This window comes from Papio anubis, chromosome 19, assembly GCF_008728515.1.
Source record: "Papio anubis isolate 15944 chromosome 19, Panubis1.0, whole genome shotgun sequence".
Classification (NCBI taxonomy): domain Eukaryota; kingdom Metazoa; phylum Chordata; class Mammalia; order Primates; family Cercopithecidae; genus Papio; species Papio anubis.
Window position 1 is genome coordinate 49,957,395 of NC_044994.1, and position 21,705 is coordinate 49,979,099.

A 21,705-nucleotide genomic window follows, 5' to 3' on the forward strand; every position below is an offset into this window, starting at 1 on the left:
ACCTACATATGCACTCATATAAATTGTATAACTAGGTAGGTAGAAAGACAGATAGGTAGATACCATAGATTAGCGCATTGTTTTCACATAAGTGGCATCACAGTGCATGCATCATTCCAAAGCTCCCTTCTTTCCTTCGATAGTATGCCTACCTAGCTTGTACATATAATTGAGGTTCTCCCAACCCACATTTATTGCATAGTGTCCCATGGCATGGCTATTTTCATTTATTTAGCCATTTCTGTATTGATGGGCAATTAGGCTGTTTACCATTTTTGGTTGTTTGCATTATTTGCTAAGCAGTGATGAGTGAACATCCTTGTACATACCTCCCTGTGTACCCATGGGAATGTTTTTGAGGGTGGACACTGAGAAGCAAAGTGAGAGGTCATGGAGATGCACATACTGTAATTTTGATAGACACTACCACACTGTCTTCGAAATTGGCTCCCCATCAGCAATGGAGGAAAGAGCTCCTATTTCCCCCACACTTGCCAAAAGTTAATATATTAGCCAGTTTACTTTTTTTCACATATTGCCGGATTTAAAAATAACATTTTGTGGTTGCTTAATTTTGTTATATTTTTATGATTTCTAGTGAGTCTTGATGTAGTCATATACTTGCTGGTCATATATATTTCCTTTTCTGAGCATGTCCTGTTCATATCCTTGTTTGGGCATTGCTTTTTATATATTCTGGATGCAAATTTTTGCTTTACACATTACAAATATGGTCTCAGTTCTCCAGTTAAAAGGCATAAAGTGATTGAATGGATAAAGAAACAAGACCCATCTATATGTTGTCTTCAAGAAACCCACTTCACCCATAAAGGCACACATCTACTGAAAGTGAAGGAGTAGAAAAAATATTTCATGCAATTGGAAACCAAAGAAGAGTGGGAGTAACTATACTTATATCAGATAAAATAGACTACAAATCAAAGACTGTGAACAAAGACAAGGAGGGTCACTATATAATGAGAAAAGGGTCAATACAGCAAGGGGATATAACAATAATAAATATCTATGCACCCAACACTAGAGCTCCCAGGTATATAAAGCAAACATTAATAGATCTAAAGAGGGGATAGACTATAATATATTGAAAACATTTTATTCCATGGTATTATTTTGAAACTTAATAAGGATTCTTTTAACTTTGATGTGTCAAATTAATCTTTTTTTATTATTTATTTTTTATGAGACAGAGTTTCACTCTTGTTGCCCAGGCTGGAGTGCAATGGCGGCACAATCTCGACTCACTGCCACCTCTGCCTCCAGGGTTCAAGCAATTCTCCTGCCTCAACCTCCTGAGTAGCTGGGATTACAGGTGCTCGCCACCATGCCTGGCTAAGTTTTGTATTTTTAGTAGAGATGGGGTTTCTCCACGTTGGTCAGGCTGGCCTCGAACTCCTGACCTCAGGTGATCCACCCGCGTCAGCCTCCCAAAATGCTGGGATTACAGGCGTGAGCCACTGCGCCCGGCCAAAATTAATATTTTTGTTGCTGTTGTTTTACTTTATGTGTTTAGCTTCTTCGGTCATTTTTATTTATTTTATTTATTTATTTTTTTAGAGGCAGGATCTCACTCTGTTGCCTAGGCTGAGATGCAGAGGCCCAGTCATAGCTCACTGCAACCTCGAACTCTTGGGCTCAAGCGATCCTCCTACGAAAGCTTCCCAAGCAGCAAGGACTATAGGTGCCTGCCACCACATCTAACTAATTTTATTATTTTTTTTATATAGATGGAGTCTCACTGTGTTACCCAGGCTAGTCTCAAACTCCTGAGCTCAAGCAATCGCCCCGCCTCAGCCTGTGTGCTGGGATTATAGGCATGAGCCACCATGCCTGGCCTTGGGTCATTTTTAAACATTTGAATCTTTATTCTTTAATTTGTCTGAAGTTACTTTTTATAAATTATAGGAAATTGGAATCTATTTCTTTTAAATCTCAAATGGATAGCCAACCAATCCAACAGTTTCTGAACAATTCATCTCTTCTCCCTATTTGAAATGTACTACTATCAGTTTCTGCACTCCATTCTGTTTTATGGATCTACTAATTTCTGTGTCAACATCATACTATTTAAATTATTTTTGCTTTATAATATATCTTGAACTCTGATAGAATACATTTTCTCTCCTCATCTTCTGTTTCTACATCTTCTTAGCCTTCCTTGTATTTTCACTTTTCCATAGGAATTATAGAATCAGCTTGAGTTTGTATATTATTTTGATCTTCTCAATTATACAGAGTGCACAGAGTTCTATTTATTCAAATCCTTTTTTTTTTTTTTTTTTTGAGATGGGATCTCACTCTGTTGCTTAGGCCTGAGTACAGTGGCACAATCACAGCTCACTGCAGCCTTGACCTCCCTAACTCAGGTGATCCTCCTGCTTCAGCCTCCTGAATAACTGGGACTACAGGCACACCCACCACACCTGGCTAATTTTTTGTATTTTTTGTAGAGACAGGGTCTCACATTCTTACCCAGTCTGGTCTCAAATGCCTGAGTTCAAGTGATCCTCCCACCTCAGCTTCCCTGGTATTACGGCGTGAGCCACCATACCTGGATCCCAAATCTTTATTTATGTCCTCAGCAAGTAAAAGTAAGTTTTAGTTTTGGCCTTTTTATTTTTTGGTTAGAGTTATATCTAGTTATTTGTTACTGTTGTGAAGGTTTTTTTCTGTTGTGCTTTGGTTTCATAGTTCTTTCTACTCGAGTATCCTAACCACTATAGTTTAGCATTGCTGTTTTTTTTTTTAACTTCATATAAACAGACTCACTATATGTGTATTTCTTTGTATCTGATTTCTTTTTTCCAACATTGTCTTCATGCTGTTATGTGTTGCTGCATGTAGTAGCGGTCATTCCTTCTTTTTCATAACTCTATAATATTCCACTAAACTCATATGCCACAATTAATTCTCCTGTCAATGGGCATTTGGATTGTTTCCAGTTTTATTACAGAGCTGCTCTGAACATTCTTGTACATGTACATGCATCCTAATGTACTTAACCATACATTTCTGTGGAGTTTTCTTAATTTGAGTTTCTTCAGAAGCAGATCCTGAAACAAGAATTCAAGTAAGCGTAGTTTATTTGAAAGGTGATTCCAGAAAACACTAGTAAAAGATTGGAGAAGCAAGACAGAGGAGGGAAGAAGCCCAATAAGAGTCACTTGCATGAAGCACATTACTAGAGTGGGCAACTGGAGCTTAATCCTGCTGAGTAACTCTGTGAAACTCCATAGAAAACATGCCTTAGAGTTGTTCCAGCTGAAGAACAAGGGTGCTGGGGTATTTAACTGGCAGCTCCAATCATTCACTAATTGAGGGAATCTCCTGGACCCTTCCCCAGCCCTTCTGGCCTGCACTGCATGTGGGCAGGGCAGGCTCTGGCAGCCAGAGAAGGCCCTCAGGTGAAGAGCTGAAGGTACTGGCAGTTAGAAGTTGGGCTGGCGTGCCCCACAGTGGTGAAGGCCAAGAGAGTGTGGCAGCACATGACAGAGTTTGCTATAAGAGAGTCTTTCCATGCGCAGAATTTCTGGATCATAGGGCACATATATATTCAACCATTGTGGATACTGCCAAACAGTCTTCCAATCTGTTGTCCCATTTTGCGCTCCCACCAGCAGCCTAGGAGAACTCCCACAGGGTTGTGTCCTTGCTGGCTCTTGGTATTGACTTTTACATTTAAGCCATTTTGGTAGGTGTGTAATGTTGTCTAATTTGCAGTTCCTGGATTACTGATAATTTTGAGCATCTTTTCATGTAATTTTTGAAAATTTGGATTTCTTCTGTGAAGTGCCTATTCAAGTCTCTGGCCTGTTTTTCTATTGGAATGTTTGGCATTTCCTTATTGATTTCCAGAAGATTTTATATATTCTGGATTCAGGCCCTGTGGCAGTCATATGTGTTGAAAATATCTGTGGCTCTCCTTTTTACTATCATTCGTGTCTTTTGAAAAACAGAAGTTCTTAAATTTTTTTTAAGAGACAGGGTCTCACTCTGTCACCTAGGCTGGAGTATAGTGGCATGATCATAGCTCGCTGCAGCTTTCACCTTCTGGGCTCAAGCAGTCCTCCTGCCTCAACCTTCCAAGTAGCTGGGACTACTATAGGTATACACCACCACTGCCGGCTAACTTCTTAAAATTAGTTTTTGTGGAGACAGGGTCTCACTATGTTGCCCAGGAGAAGTTCTTAATTTTCATGAATATATAAATATTTTTCCTTTAGGGTAGTACTTTTTGAGTACTAAGAAACCTTTCCTGTGATTATGAAGAATTACCCTATGTTATTTTCTTTTTCTTTTTTTTGAGACAGAGTTTTGCTCTTGTTGCCCAGGCTAGAGAGCAATGGTTCAATCTTGGCTCACTGGAACCTCTGCCTCCTGGGTTCAAGGGATTGTCCTGCCTCAGCCTCCCGAGTAACTGGGACTACAGGCATCTGCCACTGCACCTGGCTAATTTTTGTATTTTTAGTTGACATGGAGTTTCACTGTGTTGGCCAGGCTGATCTTGAACTCCTGACCTCAAGTGATCTGCCCGCCTCAGCCTCCCGAAATACTGGGATTACAGGCATGAGCCACCGTGCTCGGCCTACCCTATGTTATTTTCTAAAAACTTTATTGTTTTGCCATCCATACTAAGATCTGTAATCCATGTAGAGCTTATTTTTTGTGTATGACATGAGGTAGGGATCAAGAATTACATCGTGCCACGATGCCTGTCCAGTTATTCCAGCTCCGTTACAGGAGAGAACACATGTTCCTCATGTTCGGCATATCCAATCTTGTCATTGAATCCAGTGTCCATATGTGTATGGAGCTGTTTCTGGGTTTCTGCTCTTTTCCACTGGTCTGGCGTTGTATGTCCTTGTTGCAGTATTATACCATCCATTGTAGCCTCATTAAAGATCTTGGTAGTTGAAACAGAAAGTTGTCCTACATTGTTCTTTTTCATCTAGAATAGCTTAACTATTCTTTGATTTTTCTGCATTCCCAGTTAAATTTCAGAGTCAGCTTGTCAAACTCAAGCTTTCTTTCCTTTCCTCTTGAAAGGAAAGAAAGAAGGAAGGAAGAGAGGGAGAGAAATCTGCTGGGATTCTGATTAGAGATTTTATTGTACCTGTAGATCAATATGGAAAGAATTAAAACTCTTTACAATATTGAGTTTTCCAGTCAATTTACTTAGGTGTTCTTTAATTTCTCTAACAAAGTTTTGTAGTTTTCCCTGTCAAAGTCTTATATACCTATTGCTAGATGTATTCTATGTACATTCTTGATGTTTTGATCCTATTGTAAATGATATCATTTTCATTTACTGTTTGATGTGTTATAGAGAAATATAATCAATTTTGTCTACTGACTTGAGTCTTAGAATCTTACTATATAGAGAAATACAATCAATTTTGTCTACTGACTTGAGTCTTAGAATCTTCCTAAATTCTCATACTAATTCTAACAGTTCATCTTGTATTCTCTTGGATTTTTAAGTACACACAATCAATATTGATTTTCTATATTCATCTTGAAACTGGCCACCTTACTGAACTTTCTTATTAGTTCTAGTAATTTGCCTTTCAAAATTTTGAGTTTTCTAGGTTACAAAACCAAAAAAAAAAAAAAAAAAAAGCCCTCATATTAACTTATAATTACGAGGATTCTGTTTCTGGCTGAAGACACTGTTAAGTAAAAGAAGTATGGAGTCACACTACCTGAATTTGAATCCCAGCCCATTATTTACTATGTAATTTTAAGTAATTTTCTTAATCCTCTGTATGTTGGTATCATTAATTATAAGCTGCCTCATAGGGTGGTTGTAAAAATTAAATGAGTTTATACACTTAGAATTGTGCCTGTCAAATAGTAAGCACTCAACTTATATAAGCTTTTGCCATTTCATCAGTTTCCTAAATTCCTTTATAAATTTTCTTTCTAAATTTTCACTTCTTATTTATTTTTTCTTATTTTATTGTATTGGCTCCTTTTCCGATATAACACTGAATCATAGTGGTGCTTATACACCTCATCTGAAATTTTAACACTTTGAAACATTTCTTTCTAGTTTTTTTTTGTTGTTATTTTTTGGGTTTTGGTTTTTTTAATAGGCATGTTGTTTTGTTTTGCTTTTCATGTTTGATATATCTGAAATTGTCTTTGACTGGACTTCCGAATCTGGTGGTAAACTATGCAAGACAGAGATACTTTTCCAAAGGAATGTCTTTTGTTCAAACTGTATTATTCACATAAAGATGAAAAGTAATGATGAAACAATTTGTTTTTAAACATCGCGATTTGGTTGTGAATGGAGACACCGATCCTTTCTCCTTCCTGCAGATTCATTAGTGTAGTCTTAACGAAGAGGTGCTCTTCATTCATGTAATAAAACGTTTTAGGATGTTTGGAATGAGCTCAGGGATATTTGTAGCCACATAGGGCTGTTGGCCAATTCTTTTTTAAGAAAATATCACATTCTTGAGCTTTTAAGTTTGATTAAATTCTTAGTAAGCTAGAGTATGTCTTCAAGTTAGTTTTCTTTTCATAGAAAGCCTATAGCTAGAATTTTTGAGTCATTAAATAACTAAGAAAGCCTTTCTACAGGAAAGACCACCTGAACTGCATAAAATTCTAGCATTACCTCCACAGTGTCAGTTTTGCTCTTAATTTCCTCCAGTGCCACTACTGTATTTCTCATTTTCTTGCAAAGTTTAAAAATCTTACTCCTCTTTTTTTTGGGGGGAGTGGGGAGAGGGTTGTTTGTTTGTTTTGAGACAGGGTCTCGTTCTGTCACCCAGGCTGGAGTGCAGTGGCATGATTGCGGCTCACCACAGCCTCAATCCCCTGGGCTCAATCCTTCTCCCTGCTTCAGTCTCCTGAGTAGCTGGGACCACAGGTGCACACTACCCACGCCTGGCTAATTTTTGTACTTTCTGTAGATACAGGGTTTCACCATGTTGCCCAGGCTGGTCACAAATTCCTGAGCTCAAGCAATCCACCTGCCTTGGCCTCCCAAAGTGCTGGGATTACAGGCATGAGCCACATCCTCTAGCCCATCTTTTATCTTACTACTTTTTCATGACATATGGTTACTTACAAATGGCTGTCTGTTTTCTTCTTAATAATTTTCTGTTTCTGTTTCATAAAAGCCACCTCTTTTGCATCATATCGTTATATCAAATGATTCTCTAAAATGTTCTTTAAGTTTCTAGAAGATATTATCGGTTAAATTTTCTCTGGTTTTCGGATGAGGATCCCTTTTTGTCTTCTACTAGTTTTTCAGTTGTCTCTTTCATCCTGTTTATTCATTCTCAAATGAGAAGAGACTCATTCTGGCTTGCCATGGTCAATAGAAAGGGTGTATGTTTTGCTCATGACCTCCTTTCTGGACGTTAGTGCACTCATTCTCTAAGCCCTATACTAAATCTTAGCCAGTTGATACACCTAACCAAGCCTCCATCTAACCAGCTTCCTTGTTGTGTGGCCCTGCTGAACTGATGTGCACTCATCTTCTGCATCCGATCCTGGGATACTGAGAAGCTGATCAAATGGAATACACGTGACAACCCCCAGTATACTGCACGTCGAGGGTTCCTCTTGTCCCTGTGCTCACACTGAGTGCTCTGGAAACTACTTCTCTGAGGAAGTGATGTACCAGCCTTGGTGTCCCTCCTCTACCCTGCAATTTTTTTTTCCTAGTTGTTTTCTGAGAGTTGCAGTTCTTAACTGGCAGGCGGAAGGGAGTGGGGAGCACTCTGGCTCTTTCAAAAGGCAGCACCTACCAAGTAGATGGATGGCTGCTGAATTTAAATTTCTTAACAGTTAGAGGACACAGGTGTTATTTTTTCAATCCTGATGTCCCTTTTCAACCTATTTCCATTGGCCTTGTGTTTCGGTAAAAATTCTCCAGACCTTCCAAAACAGACTGACTGCAGTCCTAGATTTTGGTGTGCTAAGTTTTATGTTTCGTTATAGGACTTCGAGACGATTTTAGTAGGAAGTTGAAGAAGCTGCCCCATGCTCTCCTAGCCATTTTAAGCAAGATGCAATATCTGGAATTAAATATTTGTTTTTAGCAACTCACCACTTCCTGGATGGCTTGCAAGAATGCAGCTTGGCAGCAGAGCTAAAGATCCCTCTTTGCCAGGCTTCTGCATAGGCAGAAGAGATGACCAGGAACTGTGATTTCAAAGGCTGAGTGCCCCAAATGATTTATTCTGATAGGAAGGTGGGAAATAAAAACCCCACTGGACTAGACAGGAGGGACTATGGGTTCTCAGGGCTGTGTCACTGCATAGGTGACCTAGCTGGGGTTCTGATCTCTTATTTCTAAAAGCAAAGTTAGACCAAGTGCTCTTTAAAATCCTGCCTTTCTAGAAGTCTGTGGTTTTACCAGCTGGCCTGGACCATCTGCTATTAGAAGCCTGTTCTTTGAGGCTTCTCATGTTTGTTAGCGCCTCTGCTGGAGGGAAGCAGAGGTAAGAGGTTCATCTCCACTTGGTGTGCAGGCTCCAGTGTGCTTCCTACAGGCAGCACCTGTGGGCAGCTACGGGGGCCTGAACCTTCCCCTGGGAGATTTGCCCGCGGGGGGCACTCTGGGCCTTTGTCAGGCCCCGCCTCCATATAACAAAGTTGTGAGACATCCAAGAGCCCTCATTTCCTGAGTCCCCTTCAGTGACTTTGTATTGAAAGTAAAAATAGAGACAGGAAATAAAACTTGTTTTTTTCAGAGAATGTCTTTGAAGTTTGGGAACGCAGAATGGTCACTGTGTAGTCTGCCTCCATCCGACAGTAAGTGGACACTGGGGAGTTGCTCTAACGCTTGTCAAGACCAGCTTGCTCAACACCCAAGTGAAAGCAGAGGCGGCGGTGTGGAGAAAGAGCAGGGATTTGCCGTTTATCATCCACGTTTCCTTTTTTTTTTTTTTTTTCCCCAGAGTGCAGTGGGCAATCTTGGCTCACTGCAAGCTCGGTCTCCTGGGTTCATGCCATTCTCCTGCCTCAGCCTCCTGTGTAGCTGGGACTATAGGCGCCCGCCACCACGCCCAGCTAATTTTTGTATTTTTAGTAGAGACGGGGTTTCACCGTGTTAGCCAGGATGGTCTCGATCTACTGACCTCGTGATCCACCCACCTCAGTCTCCTAAAGTGCTGGGATTACAGGCCTCATGAGCCACCATACTCAGCCCTTTTTTTTTTTTTTTTAAAGACAGTCTTACTTTGCCACCCAGGTGGGAGTGCAGAGTGGCGTGATCTTGGCTCACTGCAATCTCCGCCTCCCGGGTTCAAGTGATTCTCCTGCCTCGGTCTCTCGAGTATCTGGGATTACAGGCACATGCTACCACACCCGGCTAATTTTTTTGATTTTTAGTAGAGATGGGGTTTCACCATGTTGGTCATGATGGTCTCGATCTCCTGACCTCGTGATCTCCCAAAGTGGTGGGGTTACAAGTGTGAGCCACCTCGCCTGGCCTATCATCCACATTTTCTAGACGAGTGTAAGAGTGTACTACAGGAAATCCCCCCAGGGTCAGAGATTTGTCCTGTGTCAGAGGTGAAGCCCAAGACACAGCTCACACCAACATTCCAGGGCAGTGCCAAGCCTCCCAGGCTCCAGGCAGCTCAGAACTTGGGGACTTTACCCTCACCCTCCAGCATCTCCAGAATGATGGGAGTGTATATGTGTGCATCGCGCATGGCCCCTTTTGCCTTCTTGTTCCTTCTCTCTCCTCTCTCCTTTTTCGTCTTGCTCCGCCATTCTCCCGCCCACAGTATCTGCTCTAATAAGCCAAGCGGCAGTGCTCCAACTAGCCCATAGGTGGTTCACACTGGAGTACCTTGTGCAGGATAATTTGCCAAATGGGTTAGAGGTCTGTCTTGCCAGGGCTGTGCATACACCCACAATTAGAAGGGAGTGAAAGGAGGAGGGGAGCCTAACAACCAAGAATGGCTCCACATCCATTTGCACAGCATCCACCCCGTCTCTGCCCTTGGCCTCCCAAATGGATGTTGGTCTGGGCGTCACTGGCTCCACTGCCTGTGTGTATTGGCATCTGGTACATGAAGACCAAGTTTCTGAGGAAAGCCAGCTCTCAACCTTGAAACAAAGGCATTAGGTTTCTCGTCTCACTCAGGTCAGGCACGTTTGGAGAAATGAGGGCCAAGTTAGAGTTTAGTTCTAGGGGTGGTTGGAGGCAGAGGGCAGGTTCATGGTACTGGCTCCATGGTCATCTGAACCTAAGTGACCTTTGGTGATGCATCAGAAATCACAATGAAGCAAGGAAACCTGCAAGGCATCTAACTGGGAACTATGTATAGTTTCCAAAATTTAGGGAGCACAAAATAATCCAATAAAGATTTTAAGACAGCCCCTCCCCCCGCATCAAGGCCTGGCTCCTCCCAAGTGGGTGATCAGTGCTTCTGGCACCAGCTGGCCCTGAGTGGTCAGTGGAGCTGCTTAGAACCTAAGCCCCAAGTTTTGTGTGTTAGGCCCCCGCTCCCAAGGTCCCTGTGGCAATGTGCTGGCACCTAATTATTTGCGGACCCTGAGAAGCATGCGTTGCTGAGATTTACCAGCATTTATGACTTACTGAACATCAAATATTTATTAGCAGAGGGTACAGTTCTTCTATTTTCTTTCTTCCTTGTTTGAATTCAAGGAATCTTACGGTTTTTATTTTAAAGGCTCTTGATCATGCAGATTCATTCCAAAGGAAGGGTACTCTCCTGGACACCATCACCTCTCCATAGTCTTGTCATTCTATCAGTACTGAAGGGCCACCAGTTCACAGCAGGGAAGTAAAGGGGGGTTATTTCCATTCGTCTTACCTCAAACACCTATAGGTTTCTTAGGGAACAAGCCCAGAGGTACAAATGTGAACCTACTTTTGTAATTGATTTTTCCAACATAACCCCAATTGACTGCCTTAGTTAATCTTTCCAACAGAACTGCAGCCCCTATGTCCTCCCGGGAGAGTGCCCTCCTTAGTGGAAAGGGTCATGCTCTCCACTTTGCACAAGCCTTCCTAGGAGGGGAGCTGCGAGCTCTTCAGCTGAAAGGTGAAAAGGCCTCTTCTGCAGGCATACTTTTCAAACCTGTATCCTTGGAGGCTGAGTGTTTGCTGACAAATGCACACCCTAGATGGTCTCTCTCCCTGCCCCCACCCTTGCCCTGGCAAGATCACATTGAACTATTGAGGGAAAGTATTTACTGAATGCAGAGAGAATAGAGCACTTCTGCATTATTTATGAGGGGCTAACAATGCCCATCATATGTAGAATGTATTTGGACATAAATTAGTGATGTGAGGAAACTCCAGTGGCCCAAAACCTATTAGCATCTCTGACACATATGTAAAAACACGTCGTAGTCTAACCTCTTATATGAGGCTGGGAACTGGCTATGAGACAGCCTCACAAAGAAAACAAACATCTTTAACCTTTTGTTTGCCATTAGCCCTCTGGGCAGTTTGTCTACTATTAAGTAAGACTTGGAATCATGAATTCTTAACTTCTCCTTACACACCTTCTTTCTGCTTTCTCTAAGGAAGGAAGGAAGAATGTGCACATTTCCTGAGTGTCTATTGTGTGCGAAATGTTACAGCAAACCTCTTGATGTCCTGGAGTGCTGGGCATCCCCACTCTATAGGATCAGGAAACTAAGGCTCACAGTCCTGCAGCTGATAAGTGGCTGACAGGGAGTAGGAAACAGGGTCTTGGCTTCCATCTGGGCTTCTTACAGTCCATTTGACTCACCCCTGGGCAGGAAGGCAAAGGTCGTTCTTGGCTTCTGTATCAGTTATCTGTCACCACAATAATGCTGCAAAACATAGAACCACAACATGGGTGGTATAAAACAATAAAAATCTATTTTTGCCCAGAAGCCTGTTTGTTGGCTGGGTGTGTCTGCTGATACAGGCTGTGCTTGGCTAATCTCAGCTGGACTCAAGTGTGCATCTTTGTTCAACTGCTGGGTCAGCTGGGGCTGGCCCGTCAAGGATGGCCTGGGCCAGGACAGCCCATCCAAGTTGAGTGGGGAGTTTCAGTTCCAGGGCAGCGAGGACTGGAGGATTCTGACCCATTGTTGAGTTGCTCTTACTTCACAGGCTTCCCAGAAACTGTGGAGGCTGGGAAGGGGTTTTCCAAGATCAAATCCAGGATCCAGTGCTAATTGGGTCACTCTAAAGAAACCCGTTTCCTTCACCAAGAATAAAATGGGAATCCATACCTCTGCCCCACCTTCCTGTCAAAGATGTTGTGGAAAGAAATTCCCAGTGGGGGATCCAGACTTTGGCTTCAGCTGGGACTCACCTCACTGTGCCTTCAGTTCGCTATGTGAAACTGACAACCCTGGACTGGACAAAACACTGAGGTTCTATGGCTCTGTGAGGAGGACCAAGCTAAGAGAGACAAAAGATATTCAGGTGCCTTGAAGAGCTAGCACCACTGCACCTGTGGAACCAGGTGTCAAGGTGACATATGATTCCAGGGTAATTCCCCAACCTGTATCTGCCTCCCTGAACCAACCAGATACTGTCCCCCTTACCTTACCCTCCACACCACACACACGCAACCGAAGTCACTCTACCCTGCCTCCAGGAATGGGCCCTCCCTCATCTCTCTCCTTGCTTCCCCTCCCCACGAGCACAGAGGCCCTGGCTTCCAACACCCCATTATTGCTCAGTATCCAAATATCCAAAGACCTTTGTTACTAGAAGGAAAATGCATGATGGGTGAAAAGCAGCCTTTCTGGCCAGAGAATCTACTCAGTTACTGACCACGCAGTTGGCGGCAAGGCCCCTCCCCAAGCTGAGAGAGAAGGGAGAGCACAGGACCCCACGGGGCCTTTCCTGTCCTCTGTGATGTTCTGTGGTCTCACACAATCCCTCACCCTGTCCTGCCTCCCTTTGCATCCTCTATGGAGGGGAATCATCCCTGGCTTGATGAGCATTGCTGCACTCCTCTGACCACACACCTTTGTGCTGCCCGTGGGTAGGCGATGGACAGGGCCAGGGCCGGTTAGTCCGGGTGTCAGAGGGCAGCTGAGCTCCTAGAACACCCAGGAGCAGCCACTCTGGAGGCAAAGTAGACCTGGCCGCAGGATTGGTTTGGCATGGGGAAGGCATGGAGAAAGGGTCAGTTGTGAAGAGACATTGTCTCTCTCCAGGTTAGAGCTGGGGAAGATCAGCTATGGGGAGCAGCACATTCTTAGAAGTGCACTTTCTTTGTCCTGTTTCTGACCTCCTGAGGGACAAAAGTCCAGTGGCCGCCAGGGAGAAAGCAAGTTGGTGTCTCAAGATCTCAGAGAGGGTTTGTGCCCAAGGCCAGGGCTTCCCTTATCTTACCCTGGGAACCCAGTGGTTTGAAAAATTTATCTACCAAGGAACCTATATTTTTAGGCAGTAGCTGTCTGCCATCCTTGTTAATCACAGATTATACACGGATGTGTACATGCCTGCCAGTACGAGGTCCTGGGCCACAGGACAAAACCAGCATGACCAATCTGAGTCAATATTATTTATTTCAAAAAATGGGGAAAGGCACTATAACCTGCATAGGTAGCCTTATTGTAGGTAAACAAATGACTCCTCTTCGTCTTTGAAATGGAAGCGAGTGCTTGGCGTTCCACGTGGTCCTACATAGGACCTGCTTCCCTGTGAGAGGGAGGGAGGTCAAGAATGGCTGAGGGCTTTTGGGGTCTACACCCACCTCCCCATCAGGCAGTGGCACATCAGCTCCTGACATGCCCTCCCTGCTTTCCTCCTAAAAGAGAGAGGAGAAGAAACAGATCCAAATGGTCTAGACAGGGCTGGGCTAACCTCGCACCTTCCATGGCAGAACTGGCTTTCGGCAGCTGGAGTCCAGGAGACCCTGACCAGCCTGTGACTGTGTCAAGACCGAATCCATCAGTGCCACTGGAACACCTGCTGTTTCGTTGGGTTTCTGTTGCATCCTTGGGTTGGAGGGAGCTATTGACACTTTCCTAGCTGTTCAAAAATGGGCACATGTCAACTATAGAGTGTAGTAACTGAACAGCACCAAAGTCATTTGTGCTCTGCTTGTGCCTGCAAGCACACCTGGCTCCACAGCCCGGGTCTGAGGATGCTGAGGTCAAAGCCTCACGCCAGCTCCCAGATGTCAGCGGATCTGTCTAGTTTTTCTTAGACTTTCAAGGCAGGTGTTCTCCCTCCTGTTCTTATTTTCCTTTAGCTCCTGACCAACTGCTTTTGTCAAAATCAATGGCTGGCAATTGCTAGCTATAAAACCCTGGGCAACATATGGACATACTGCCTCATTATTTGGAGTATTTGGACTTGCCATACACTTCTAGACTGCAAGCTACAGCTTTGCATTTGCTGCTGTGGCATCTGGTGGCTTCCGAAGGCTGTTGGGAAGGCATAGGCAGGATGTATTGATCTGCGCTCTCTGTGCAGTTTGCTTCACGTTAAGTCTTTAAAATTTTTTCTTACATTAAATATGTGTGTATACATATATCTTTAATTTTAAATATATATATCTCACACAAAATAGAATCTGACAAGCCAATGTAAACCTGTACCCACACTGTCTAATCACCCTATTAAAAGCACAAATACAGCATTATCTGAAGAATAATCAATATTGGTATGAAAATTGAGAGCTATGTGGTTAATCCAAAGGAGCGTGAATTGACAGAGGATCTCAGCCAATGTTTGCAGAAGATATTTGCCTGGATTTTGTTATCAGGAGATTATCATGCTTCACTATTTATTCAGAATCCTCCAGATGAAGGCTTGGCACCAATTGTCCCCGGGGTAGGGTCAGGGACGGTTGTCCAGGGACCTGAAGTGGCAGTAGGGGCAAGCATAGTGACTTCTACATCTTAAAAGGGGCTGCAGAGGTTTATAGAAGCACAGATTCCAGAACCTCGCCCCACATGGTGAAAATCAGAATTTCTGGGGTTGGAGACCCAGAGGCTGCCCTGCAAAGAGGTCCCCTGTGATGTGCAGTCGGGTGTGGGTGCCGTTCCCTCCAAGAGAAATGTTTGTTCTTTCTTTCCCCGGGTCTGCAGCAAACCTGGGATGTGGTGTCAGTGCCTTCACTTATACTCCAAGGTTTCCATGTATTTCCTTTTTAAATGAAAATCATTTTGCCTGATTTGCCTAGCTCAGAGTTACTGGGGTAATACAATGGGAAGGAAAGTGTGAAGTGAAGATGTACCTGTTATCTCACTTAAGCCTCTCTAGAGTTGAGCACTTATTTCCTTATTCAGATGAGGAACACAGGCACCAAGAGGCTAAGTAATTTGCAAGGCCCCAGGTCTTAGAGGTGGGGAAGCCCAGGTTTGAATCCAGAGCTTTCCATTGCATAACATGCTCCTCTGAGACTAGAAATCAGGCAGACCCTTGCAGCTCAAACCGAGGCATGTGGAGCAGCAGCAGCAGCATCACCTGGATGCTAATGAGAAATGCAGAATCCCAGGCCCTGTCCAGGCTGACTACATGAGAATCTGCATTTTGATGAGCCCTCCAGATGATTCCTATGCATCTTAAAGTCTAGCAGCACTGCTGTAGAGGACTTCAGATTGAGCAACAGAGAGTAGACCTCAAAATAAGGTTCCCCTGCAAAGGCTATTTTTGTTTGTTACCACCACACAGGAATCATCAGAATCCAACAAAAATATGCAGTCCTCACAGGAATGAGCAAAGAAGGAATCATTACCAGTAAGCTGTTGGAGGAAGGATGGCAGTGAGCAGTCTTAGCCCTTTCTGTCTGAGCTCCCATTGCAGGGGAAGTGCTCCTCATTCAAGAAAGTCAAAATGCCCCAAGAGCATGAGTTTTAAGATGAAAACAAATTGTTTTTATGTGGATGTGTTGTGTGTGTTTAATTTTTGAAGACAGTATGAATACTTTTAGAAATGAGAGGAGGAAAAATCGGGAAGAAAGACTTTAGCCAAGCGGATACAGCCTAGCAGCTTTACCATTCAGGAGCTCTCCTCTACCTGCCTTTTGAGAGTATCAGTGCATTTTGATTATTTCAGGAGTGACTCCTTTATATTACTTTATAGCACACGGTATCCAGCAGGGAGGGCGGCCAGTTAGGTAGAAGGAAATTCAGCTTCCAAGTATCTCTCCCATAAGTGTTTGTCCTCAGGTTAAATCCTGTCTTAGTCTGTTAAGGCTCCAGTAACAATCACAACAATAAAATACCATGACTTACTGCTTATAAACAACAGAAGTTTGTTTCTCACAGTTCTGAAGGCTAGGACGTCCAAGATTAAGGTGCCAGCGGATTCAGTGTGGGGCAATAGTCTGGGTCCTGGTTCATAGAGAAGTCTTTCTCACTGTGTCCTCCCATGGTGGAAGGGGCAAGAGGTCTCTCTCAGGCTTATTTTATAAGGGCACTAACCCTATTCATGAGGGCTCTAACTTCAGACCCAGTCAACTCCCAAAGGCCCCACCTCTTAATACCATGACCTTGGATGTTAGGATTGCAACATATGAATTTTCGGGGGGGACGTAAACATTCAGACACCGTAGCAGACCCTCCACATAAGATGCTGCCTGCAGAACACAATTAGGAAATGCTGTGCCCAAAAGCCAGGAAACAAAATATACAAGCCAGGGCTTTGAGAAGCATAGGAAAGCATCTGAGTAGCACCCTGGGTGCCAGGCTTGGGGGAATGTCAGTCCAGTGCAAAGGGATTCTCAACCTCTGGCCAGAATATCCAGTGGGATGGATTCTGAGGGTGACTGCCCTGTCTGGGCCTCTGCTCCTTCCTGGCCTTTCCCCAGTTCTTTCTGTTGAGGCTACATTCTCACCACACCCCTAGGAGAGCTAGGACTTATTTCAAGTGATTTTTTTTTTTTTTTTTTTGAGATGGAGTCTCGCCCTGTCACCCAGGCTGGAATGCAATAGCGTGATCTTGGCTCACTGCAACCTCCACCTCCTGGGTTCAAGCGATTCTCCTGCCTCAGCATCCCAAGTAGCTGGGATTACAGGTGTGTGGCACCACGCCCAGCTAATTTTTTGTATCTTTAGTAGAGATGAGGTTTCACTATGTTGGCCAGGCTGGTCGCAAACTCCTGACCTCATGATCTGCCTGCCTTGGCCTCCCAAAGTGCTGGGATTACAGGTGTGAGCCACCGCACCTGGCCATTTCAGGTGATTGTAACACATGTTCTCATGTTTTAACATTGTGATTTATAATACTGTATTTAATCTTTATGGGTCACTTTTCTGAGCCACCGAACCCATCTGTGAAGTGTACAGATTCCCTGAAAGAGTCAAGAAGTCATTTGTCCTCATTTTCCCAAACATTCATTGTATCCATGGCTCCAAAAAGAATCAGTCAGGAATACTACAGAGGCCCGGTTGCTGCCTTCTAGGAACTTGTAGGCTAAGGGAGAGGTTGTGACACATAATGTCCTTGACTGCATATGTCAACCCAGGCATGGATACTCATTTCTGCTAAATCAAAGAGACTCCACATATACTAACATATCTACAAGCCTGAAGTCCTATTGTAGTGTTGGGCTTCTTCCCCTACCCTCTTCCCCTGTCTTCTTGTACTGGCTTCCAATTTCAAACTAGCCAAATGAGAACTGGCTAAACCAATTTTTCTAGTCTTTCTCTCCCTTGGTCTTCTGTTTTGTTTTGTTCTAATTTTTCAAAAGTCTGGACGAAAGGAATTTGGGTTGGGATAATACCATCATTCTGTCACTTCTAATTTCATTCTGTTAACAATTTTTAGAGTCACCTGGGTAGAAGCTTTGATTTTGAAAAACTACGCACTTTTAAGTTTTGACTCCAGAAGGTAATTTCAACTCAGCTGTAAACAATTCAAGAGGGTGAATATGAAAGAGGAACTGTCTCATCAGGCTTCCCCCATCCCGGGGTCTGGAGTCCTCCCTGCCTTCGTGGCACCTGATTTCGGAGATAAATAATTTCATTTATCTCTGGATAAATGGTATGCTGGAGGAGAGGGGAGGTAAAAGGGAAAGACAACTGCAGTTAGTTCAAAACCAGACTGTGAAACAGCCCTGCTGCTTTCTCCTTTCTCCCATCCCCCACTCACTCACTGATGCCTTCCATCACCCGGAGATTACGGGAAAGGCTGGTTATTGACAGCTGGGCAATTTGCACAATAAAGTTTAACGGTTTACATCTCTCTGTACAACTTTGTCAATGTTTTCCATGGATCACGTTCTCGGGTGAGCCCACTGACTCCTCTCCTTCTTCTCTTTCCCTTCAAGCGTGCAAACGCAAAGAGCAAGAACCAAACAAAGACAGGAACAATTCCCAGAAGAAATCCCGCCTGGTGTTCACTGACCTCCAACGCCGAACACTCTTCGCCATCTTCAAGGAGAACAAACGCCCGTCGAAGGAGATGCAGATCACCATTTCCCAGCAGCTGGGCCTGGAGCTCACAACCGTCAGCAACTTCTTCATGAACGCCCGGCGCCGCAGCCTGGAGAAGTGGCAAGATGATCTGAGCACAGGGGGCTCCTCGTCCACCTCCAGCACGTGTACCAAAGCATGATGGAAAGACTCTCACTTGGGCACAAGTCACCTCCAAATGAGGACAACAGATACCAAAAGAAAACAAAGGAAAAAGACACCGGATTCCTAGCTGGGGCCCTTCACTGGTGATTTGAAAGCACAATTATCTTGCAAAGAAACTTCTATTCTAGCTGTAATCATAGGCCAGGTGTTCTTTTTTTTTGTTTTTAATAGCTATGGAGTCCAAGTGCAAGCTGAAAAATTAATCTCTTAGAACCAGACACTGTTCTCAGCATGCTAAGCATCCCAGAAACCCAAATGGGGCCTTCCTGGAGCAAGTTAATTCCAGTATGGTGTCAGCCAAGCTCAGGATTGCTTAGAATGTCATCCGTCCCACTTCAGGTCCTGTCAGCTTCTTGCAGTCGAGTTCCTATGACTAACAATAGGAATTTGGCCTATGTGAGGACTCTGAGTTTAGGCTTCCAAGATACAACAATAAGAGAAGAATCTAGCAACAAGAATGACCTCATTTGTTTTCCACATGCTTAGCCTCATTATACCACGGTATGTCCAAGTTCACAGCCATAACATAAAAAACATCAGAATGGTAATTACTGAGCACAAGTTTTAAATATGGACGTTAAAAAAAAATCCAAGGACCTGTTTTTCCAACCCAGGCATCTTTTCATTGAATGATTTAGAAAGCTTTAAGTTGATCCAGCTTACAATTTTTTTTTTTTTCTTTACCTCCTGGAAATCTTATGTGGTCTTGGATCCGTCAAAACACCAGTCAGTTCACTTGAGCTCAAAGTATCAAGCACAACAAAGATAAACAGAAGTAAGGAAGGTTCTGGGTTCACCACATCTGCATTTTTACCACATCTGGATTGTGAAGTCATTAGGGAATTGATGAGAATATGGCTTCAAGCACATTTTGCAGTTTGCTACAAATTCTGTTGTACATAATGCAGACGCACACTCAGGAGGCCAATTTAACTGTTAACAGTACATGGAGCAAATGCAGCATTTTAAAAGATCTAGGTTTTTTTAAGATCATTAATGTGTCCTTCTTGGTTGATCAGTCATCTGGTCCCTCCTACTGTGCGTTATGACCACCACGTAATCCATTCCCACTCTTTCTGATTTGGGGTTTTTCCTCATCCATCCCATTTAGTAGGGATGTTTTCCATGTTTTCTAGCAAGAAAAAGAAATCAATCAATCAAACAAACCTGCATACATGTTACTCATGACTGTCATCTAATCCTAAATCTCTTCTGTTGTTGAATCATCCTTGCAAAACAGCTGAATAAATCTGGAGAAAACACAGCACACCAAAGAAGCAGAATACTGCAAACCAAAGACATTTATGACTTGTCATTTTCTAGCCTAAAAATACTGTGATTACTTTTAGAAATCAGAAAACCTCTGCAACTCTGAATGGCATTTGGCGCATCATCGGGCTGAATGGACCAGCTACGCCAGGGACGTTAGCCAAGCCACCCAGGGGAGTGGCTTTGCCACACCAGTTGTCACCTTCCCATAGCAAGTGGAAGAGCGCCCACAGAACTCTGAGAGATTGCGGAGGTCACAATGTGCATATTTACCAGTGAATGGCCCTGGGTGGGGCCACATGGGGGTGTTCAAAGCAAGCCAAACACTGCAATGATTCTTTACAGACACTTGAGACTGACTTTTTTATGAATTACTTAATCGAAACCAAAGAAACTTTTTCTGCACCTACTTCTGCAACAAACAAAACTGTCCCATTAAAATGAATAAATAAATCTGTAAATCATTGGAAATCACCACCAATAAGAAGGAAGCACGCCAGAAAATAAACGAAAACCAAAAAAAAAAAAAAAACAGCGAGACACACTGTGTTCAAACAGACCTCTTGGGACATTTTTTGGAAGCAGATTTTAAAGAAAGGGTTGAGACAAAGATAGAAATAAGGAAGAGCCTCAGTGGCTGCTGCTTCATTTGACAACTCACGCGGTAATCTTAAAGTTGAAGATTGTCTTTAATTTGTGCCTATGCAGTTTTTCAAAAGAACACGGAACAGAGCAACAGAAACCTCAACAGCTACAATACCAAAGATGAGGATTTCTCACACCTTTTGTTTCAGTTCATTATCTCCTCTTGCCTGGCTAAAATACTAATAGCGCCATTGATCTGTATAAAGGTAATCAATTATGTTTCTCTGAGCAACAAAAGGAAAGGGCCATTTATTTGATTTTATTGTTTCCCTTTAATTTTGTTTTATGGTTTTTTACCCCAACATGGAATCTCTCAAAAGTTTCCATGGACTCCAAGTTTCAGATGTTGGAATATTGAACAGTTCTCTGCTCAGCAGAGAGTAGGGAATAACATTATCACTTGAATGTTCTTTGCTTGACCCTTAGACTTGGTTCCTTCTATGTTCAGAGTCTCATCATCAGGGGAGGGAAAGGGAGTGAGGGTCAGGGATAGGGTTCTTGGTGATGCATCCTCTCCCGAGCCACAGAACCAAAGAGTTTATAGAGGAATTTACAGCCTCGTTTTCACGTGATTGCTACATCCTAACAGGGCTTCATTTGGGGGTGGGGGGAAACATGTAAAAATGATTGCCAGTTTCTACTTTTCTATTAGCTTTTTAAAAATCAGCTGTAAAGTTGCATTTCTAAAGAAAGATATATATAATATATAAAATACATATATAGATCAACTTGACATTGGTGATAACCAAAATTATTGCTGTCCAAATTCATGTCTTGTTTTCGTCCAGTGCTTCATTTGTTAAGTATTCGGTTCAGAATTTTTCTCATTTCTCATGCCATTCCAGAGTTAATTTGCCACTGTGGATGATTTGAATTATTCAGATCTCTATGGAAGTTTCTGGGAAAGGTATAAAGTCAAGATCAAGCTTTTTAGCACTTAACCTGTTGCTAAATGGATCCATGGTGTAAATGAGTTTTATTTGTATTCGGAGTCATCTCTATTCTATCCCTCAGCCTCAATTAAGGTGGTGAGTGAAGTACATCCAACAGGCTCGGCCCAGCACTGGGCCCTGACAGTGGGGTGCTCATCTTCTGTAACTGTTGGGAAGGCTCAGTGGTCCATTTTCACCAGTTAAAGAATATGAGGCCAGCTCAGAAGTCTGTTCTCCAGGAGCTGCCCTGTCCCATCTGGGTGTGCCAGACCCCCTCAGTGAGCAGATACACCAAAGGGACTTCTCGTAGGGG

The 21,705-nt window shown here is 43.3% G+C and overlaps 1 protein-coding gene across 1 annotated transcript in view; it reads left to right on the plus strand.

Moving 5' to 3' along the window:
* The window catches only part of ONECUT2 (one cut homeobox 2), a 43,425-nt gene extending 23,078 nt beyond the window's left edge, over window positions 1–20,347 (plus strand). Inside the window, exon 2 of the mRNA XM_009192789.4 lies at window positions 18,237–20,347. Within this exon, the coding sequence (XP_009191053.2) occupies window positions 18,237–18,523 (287 nt within the window). The 3' untranslated portion in view covers window positions 18,524–20,347. The remainder of the gene's footprint in view (window positions 1–18,236) is intronic.
* Window positions 20,348–21,705: the final 1,358 nt, after the last annotated feature.